The 7,535-nt window shown below is 47.0% G+C and overlaps 1 protein-coding gene across 1 annotated transcript; it reads left to right on the plus strand.

Annotated features, from left to right (window-relative positions):
* Window positions 1–1,350: 1,350 nt before the first annotated feature.
* Window positions 1,351–5,010, plus strand: cd248a (CD248 molecule, endosialin a). Its single transcript, XM_080838694.1, has one exon. The coding sequence runs from the start codon at window positions 1,716–1,718 to the stop codon at window positions 3,942–3,944; it is 2,229 nt and encodes a 742-aa protein (XP_080694820.1). The 5' UTR covers window positions 1,351–1,715; the 3' UTR covers window positions 3,945–5,010.
* The last annotated feature ends 2,525 nt before the right edge of the window (window positions 5,011–7,535 follow it).

The raw sequence follows: 7,535 nt of genomic DNA on the forward strand, positions 1-7,535 counted from the left end.
GCCCCCAAACCAAAGAAAAATAAAAAACTAGGCCCCCAACATAAGAACAGAAACTACTCAACATTCTAGTCACATGTTGCTATAGCCGTAGCAACAGCTCTACTGGGTCATGATGACGCAAGACATGTGAAAAGACATATTCCGCAAGCTAATACTGTAGTTATATGAATGATGATTATGATTATGGATATATTATGGTTTATATTGTGGTTATATACAGTATAATGTATATATATATATACATATACGTAGATTTTAAGTGTCCCCATTATGGAACCCTCATGAATATACATGTGTGAGGGTATGTGTGGGGGAGTCTAAGTATTTATGAACCCAGAGAGTTATTGCAGTGCAAACTCTTGAGTGCAAGCAGAAGTATGGCGAAATAATGAACTTCGAGGAGAAAATAGAGAAAGAGCTGGAGAGAGTCCATTGCCTGCGTGCAGTCACTCGTGACCGATATTGACCTTGAAGGATAAAGTGAAATCCTTTTTGCAATCCCATCCTTGACAACTGGATATGTGTATTTTTTTCTTTGCTTATTTTCGATATTGACAAAATAATCAAGATGGACTATTTAGATTTAGATGCAAGAGGACAAACCAAAATGAGCAATCTGCTTATGAAAACAAAGCACAGGGGATGTGTGTGATTCAAAAGGCAGAGAGAGAGAGAGAGAGAGAGAGAGAGAGAGAGAGAGAGAGAGAGAGAGAGAGCGAGAGAAAGAGACAGATATGTATTAAAAAGCAAATAAGGAAGAAAAGAGAAATCACCAGAGGATTTGAAAGCGACTCAAGCTTTGAGAAAGAGGTGATGGGTTCTTGGCACACACTCTGGTCTTTGTCTGAAGCCTCTCACTCCCTGCGTGTACGAATAACATGGGGAAAACAAAACAATTTCAAAAGTGTCATAACTGGATTTGCCTACAGAGCCTGGTGGGGGTTGATGGCTGAGAAGGGGAGAAGGGAGGAAGGGGTGGGGGGTTAGTGGCAAGCTCCCAAAAGCTTCCCATAAACGGGCCCTTATGAAAACCATACGGCCTACTCCTGAGAAAGAAGCAAAGAAACCTCTCCCAACCCCCAAGATTCTCTCTCTCTTTCTATTCCTTTTTTTCTCTCTCCCTCTCCCATACAAACATATGCATGCCCCCCTTCCAAAAACATACAAAAAATTTCCCCTCTTGTTCCCTCCTCTTTGCCCTCCCATCCTCTTTCGCCTTCTCTCTTTCTCCCTCCCTCACACTCAAATTCTCTCTCTCCCTCCCTTCTCCCTCCCTCACACTCCCATTCTCTCTCTCCCTCCCTTCTCCCTCCCTCACACTCCCATTCTCTCTCTCCGAAGCAGGGGACAAGCTGCAGGCGCTGGGAGCCGGACCAGACCTCCGTTAGACAGGACAGAGAGAAGGACCCTCTCAGAGAAAGAAAGAAAGAGTTACAGATAGATTAAAAGAGAGAAAAGAAATGTAGGCAGACAAACTTTCAGTCAAAGCTTAGGAAATAAAGTTGGTCAGATGAAGAAAACTTAATGGAAAAGGTTAAAACCCCATTCTTCAGCTCAAAAACTCAACAGAAGTAAGTGGCAAAGTAAGTAGGACAAGAGAAAAACTTTTTTTGTCTTTTTTAAGAGGAACAAAGACAGATTCAAAGAAAAAATCAATTGAAGGACAAGCGGGAGAGCAAGAGCGTATAAGTGAGTGAGAGTAAGAGGAAGACAGGATGGGTAGGACTGCTGTGTGGCTCCACTGCTGCGGAGCTGCTCTGCTCTGCCTGCTGGGGCTGCTGCCGCAGTGCGCCGTGCGGAGCCAAGACGTGCGGGAGGGGGACGCGGTGTGCACGGAGAACGACGGCTGTTTCGTGCTCCACTTTGAGCGCAAGACCTTCCTGTACGCTTGGCGCAGCTGCAAGGAGCGTGGGGGTGACCTGGCCACACTGAAGGACCCCCGGGACGCCGCTGCTGTCGAGCGCCTCTACGCGGCCGTGGACCTGCGTGGCAAGCAGGGTAAGGTGCGGACGTGGATTGGGCTCCAGAGGCAGCCGCGCCAGTGCTCGTCTACCCGCCCCCTCCGTGGCTTCAGCTGGGTCACCGGCGACCAGGACACGCGCTTCACCAACTGGTTGGGCGAGGATTCGGCCAGTGCCTGCACCGCACCACGCTGCGTCGTCGTGGGCTACACTGAACCCCCGAACTCGGGTCATGGCGACAACCTCAAGTGGGCGGATGGCCCCTGCTCGATCACCGTGGACGCATACCTGTGCAAGTACAACTACAAGGGCATGTGTCAGAGCATACCGGGAGAAGGCGGGGGGAACACCTTTTACAGCACTCCTTTTAACCTGTTGACCACAGAGCTGAGCCACCTGCCGTATGGGTCCACGGCTACTGTGCCGTGTCCGGCGGATACAGTTGGGGATCAGACAGTGCTGTGCACAGACATGGGCGATGGGACTGTGAACTGGTCTCGAGAGGCTCCGTACTGCTCAGTTAAACAGACCTGGTGCGATCAGGACAATGGTGGGTGTCACCAGCTGTGCATCGACAAAGATGACACGCACGTGTGCATGTGCATCGACGGGTACGTGCTGGCAGAGGACGGCATGAGCTGCCTGCCGGACGACCCTTGCCTCAACTCGCCGTGCGAGTCCGAGTGCGTGCCGGTGACCGATGGCTTCCGCTGCGACTGCCCTGAGGGCTACGTGCTGGAGCCTGACGAGCACAGCTGCCGCGACCTAGACGAGTGCCAGCAGATGCCCTGCGAGCACCAGTGCATCAACTCGCCCGGCTCCTACGAGTGTAGCTGCCTGGACGGCTACCGGCTGGAGAGCGGCGAGTGCGAGGACGTGGACGAGTGCGCCACCGGGGAGCCGTGCGAGCATGCCTGCGAGAACACGCCCGGCTCGCACGTGTGCCACTGCCACCTGGGCTTCGGGCCAACACCCGAGGACCCAAGCCGCTGCCAGGACATAGACGAGTGCCAGATCGAGGACACCTGCGATCACATGTGCATCAACTATGAGGGCGGCTTTGAGTGCTACTGCCAAGAGGGCTACGAGCTGCAGGCCGACCACTACTCCTGTAGTCTGATCACCCAGAGCCACGGGGACTCCACCGCCACCCCCGTTTATCCCTGGGTTACCATGCCACCTGACTCCATGTGGAACCTCCCCTGGGGGCCTCCTTCAAGCGTGGATTACAACCCAGACCCGACGGACTACGAGGGGAACACCGACTGGATGACCGATCGCCCAGATGCCGAGGAGAAGAGTGGCCAATGGACCTATCAGGAACCGTTGGTGCCGTCAATGAGCCCGGAACAATCCAGCTACGATCCTGAGTTAGACCCCAGCCCCACCCCAGACATGACAAGCCCAACCCCAACCCCCTCCCCCACCACCCACGAGTCCACCACACCGGACTATTACGATGACGAGGATGAAACCACGGCAACCACTGCCGTTCCCACGACAACTTTTATTGAGGGTGCATGGAACTGGCTCTGGCTCGCCACAACCGACGTGCCTCTCCCAGCAGGGGGGGTTGAATTAGGAACATCCAACTGTGTGATTTTATTCACGACCACGAACAATCCAAAGGTCTCCTCCGACGAGTTTTTCTCCTCCTCTCTGACCCCAGAAACGGTCGGCGTCTACAGGGAGGAAATAGACGGCGACTACGAGGAGGAGAAGACGGTGGTAGGGGGAGTGCAGGAGAAGGAGGAGGAGGAGGAGGAGGAGGAGGAGAGGGGCAGCTGGCTACTGGTGGGGCTCCTGGTTCCCCTCTGCATATTCCTGCTCATCATGGTGGTCCTGGGCGCCATCTACTGCAATCGCAACGCCTCCGCCAAACCACAGAACAAGAACACGTCGGACTGCTACCACTGGATATCAGGCGCCGCAGACAAAGCCGGAGCGGAACATTCCGGAAGCGCCACCAAGTCCCATGTGTAAAACCGTAGGCTACAGTCACAGAGGATGGACACACACAAAAAAAGATGCATATGACATGTCGTATAAAGAGGACAGGGGAAGGCGACATGGACAAAGTGGAGAGAAAGACTGAGCTTTGAACATAATGTCTGTTCTTCTTCTGTTTTGTGAGGAAATGTTTTCTTTTTTCTTTCTTGTATCAGGATATTTATTATGAATATCTATTGGAAGGAGAAGGAGCCCAGGGGTGAACCTGAATGGGACTAAAGCTGTTCTTCTCTATGGTGCTGTGAAAACACGATAGTCACTGTTCTCCTGATACACACTGACCTCACAGAGTGAGAGAGAGAGAGAGAGAGAGATAGAGAGGGAGACAGAGAGAGAAAGAGAGAGAGAAAGAGGGAGAGGGAGAGAGAATGTGATTACTCCAAGATTGCACCATAAGTCAAACCTAGCGTGCTTGGCAAAATAGAACAAATTACCCTGGTTTGAGAGCATAAGGTCATATTTATTGATGGTGTAGGTCATGTTTTTGTATGCAAGTAACATTCGACTGTAAGTCCAAAGTGTTTTTTCCCCCTAAGTGCTTGTCTGCTTGTGGAGAGTGAACCAGACAAATTGCCGTTTTCCCTAATCGCTGTGAAACTGTAGGAGAGTGCCTGGCTTGGGACAAGACTTTTGAAGGACAGGCGTCTTCACAAGCAGCCGTGCTTTGACAAGCGCTGATTGTGACGAGTTAAAGACGGCCACCAATGGGACCAATCACTCATCCGGCACTGACAACTGACCCAGCCGAGACCGAGTGATCCCTTGGACTAGACCGGCAGACCTGTGTTTTGTTTTGACTCCTCAAGTACTTTTATGTCCATGGTGACTTTTCTTTTCCTTTCAAAATACAACAGAACAAAAAAAAATACAGTGTTTCTCAGAATAAACTCTTTTTTTTTGTACATTTTCTCATAAGATTGATGCTTGGTTGTAGCATATCCAAAATCTTTTGTTGTCACAGTCTGGTATTTTCCTCTGCTGACAGTTAAGGGTCAGGTGTGCTCCTGTAGTTGAGGGCGAATAAACAGAGAGACACAAGAGCCAGTGGGCCAATCACATTACTGTGGTCATGACCTAACCAATAAACAGTTCTTAGGTCACATTGTTCTGTCCCTTTCTCTTTTTCTTCCTTCTTATGTTCCCAGGACTTCTGCTCCTGCACCATGAGCTCATCGCTGGCAGACCCTCAGGGGTCGCATCAGCCCCCCCACCCAAAAAAAGAGAAACACAGACTGTGTGTCCTTGAATTGGTTTAGTGCTGAACATGCATAAAATGGCGTATTTGTAAATGCCGTATAATAGCTATTCAGGTTTTGAAGGTTGATGCCTAAGGAGGTTTCTCAACTTGCTAATTCCAATACACTTTTACCAGGAGGAAGAATAATTAACCTTCATTTAATTTAAACATGACACATCTTTTATAGTTAAATAAAGTATTTGGGGGATTAAAGACTTGGGTTTGCAATTACAGTCAGTTTGATTGGCAGTTATTTTTGGCAACTTTTCAACAACATGCTATAGCTTAGTGAGGCTTAAAAGGCACACTTGACTGCAGGTGCTGAATGTGATGCGTTGATACCAATCTACTCATTTGAATACAAATGTCTCTTAACAACACAGCCTTTATTGAAGATTGTTATCAGATAATAAGATATGAATGACCTACGTATGAACTCTCACACAGAAATACACAATGTAGAGAGACACATCATGAGACTCGTGATGGTCGTGCAGGTTTCTGAGAGTCACATGAGAGCAGATGGGACACTAAGACAGGGCAGCAGTTGCACGGTGGGCAGGGAGATTGCTCGAGACTGCAGGCAAGCTGTTCAAGATGACTGATGCCAACTTGACCTCATGCCTTTATGCTAGTCATGATTCTTTACACTTCTCTCTTTCTCTCTCTCTTTCTGTTTTGGAATAGAATATTTGAATATTTGATAATATTAGAATATTATATAATATTTGGATTATATAACATGGAATAGTTATAATAGAATCAAACAGAGCCTTATGTGTTTGTATGTCTACATTTGGACATCTACAGTTTCCGCAAGGCACAAGGAGACACAGGCGAAAAGACAGCTATCGACATTTAAAGTGGTCCTCCATGCCTGGGGTCTATGTGGGACTGTTGAATTGTGCATTAAAGTGACATCCGCATGAAGAGGACCCCTATCTGGTTGTCCATCCACTAGAACAATAGGGGGAATGCCAGATTCGTACAACTCCTTATCCAGTCCTACAAGAAATTATTGTTGTTTTCTTTCTGTCCAATGCTGTCAGTAGCACATTCAGGAAAGGTATAACAAACTCAGACATCATTCTCTCATGGAATTTGATAACAATGTAATTTCTAAGACACCTTTGTGTGAAAATATATGACCACATACCTTAGCCATCTTAAGTATTAGCTGATGAGCAATGGCTTGTCACATGCTGGCGGTTTAACTGGCAGCCAGAAGTATGGCATTTAGCAAGGTATTTATGGTAATGGTGGTGTGATGATTGGTCAGAGTTGACAATGTAAACATTTCTCTCACCAAACCATGTGCCTCACAGTAATGGTTATTAGTGCATTCTAAACATGAGGCAGGTTTTCATTTAGGTTAAACTGAGTAATTTAAAAAGATGGCATCATGCCCTTATGCAAATTTTAACTTCATTGATAAAATAATTCACACTTCAAAGCAGCTACTTTCAAAATCAAACGCTGAATAAGAAAAGTCATTCTCGAGTCAGCACCATTTTACTTACAGAACGGCACCGAACATACTGGGAACGTTTTTCCCAGAGGTCACAACATAAGAGACGTTTTCTACCAGAGCTAGACTTTTTTTAACAAGCTTTACTTTATTCCTCTTTCCCCTCCTCCAAAACATCTATTTACTCTTATCTCATGCTACATTTTGGTCTACCTGACATGGCCACACATTTGAGGTGCTTTTTGCACCAAATAATACAAAATTAAAATAATATTTATAAAGATAATAAAAATAAAGAAATCTGAAAATAAGTTTCATATAATGGTTATTTGACTTGGGTTTTAAATCGTGTTTTTCACAAAAATGCACTTGGAACTTGTCATTTCTCCTCGGCAATTTGAAGATTGCAAAATGACTTGAAAGTCGATAGCACAGGAAAAGGGACTGAGGTACTCTTTTTGAGAAACATTTTGGGGTTTAAAAAAATGACTAAAAGGAATGGCGGATGATGGACACACTGAAATGAAACCCTTCTTGGATGCTTTGTGTTTGTATTTATTGCCTTCTCTGAGCAGCTGCATGGCTTGTCCGAATGTTCCTCTCTTTTGATTAATAGGTCACAGCTCTGGAGAAAGACAGAGAGAGAGAGAGAGAAAGAGAGAGAGAGTGAGAGAGACAGAGAGTGAGAGAGAGAGAGAGAGGGCGGACGAGAACAGAAGTTTTCCTCATTAGAAATTCCGCCGTCTCAAATTTAAGATCCGAAATGCATTGACCAGAAACTAATGAGTCGTTTTGCCAACAATTATTGCGTGTGTTTGTGTCTGTATTTGAGTGTGTTTACATGTGTGTGTGAGTATCT

The sequence above is a fragment of the Sprattus sprattus genome (genome assembly GCF_963457725.1).
Source record: "Sprattus sprattus genome assembly, chromosome: 5".
In the NCBI taxonomy this organism is placed as follows: Eukaryota; Metazoa; Chordata; class Actinopteri; order Clupeiformes; family Clupeidae; genus Sprattus; species Sprattus sprattus.

Coding starts and splice junctions, on each gene's coding strand:
- cd248a (XM_080838694.1), top strand. CDS start 1,716: ATGGGTAGGACTGCTGTGTGGCTCCACTGCTGCGGAGCTGCTCTGCTC.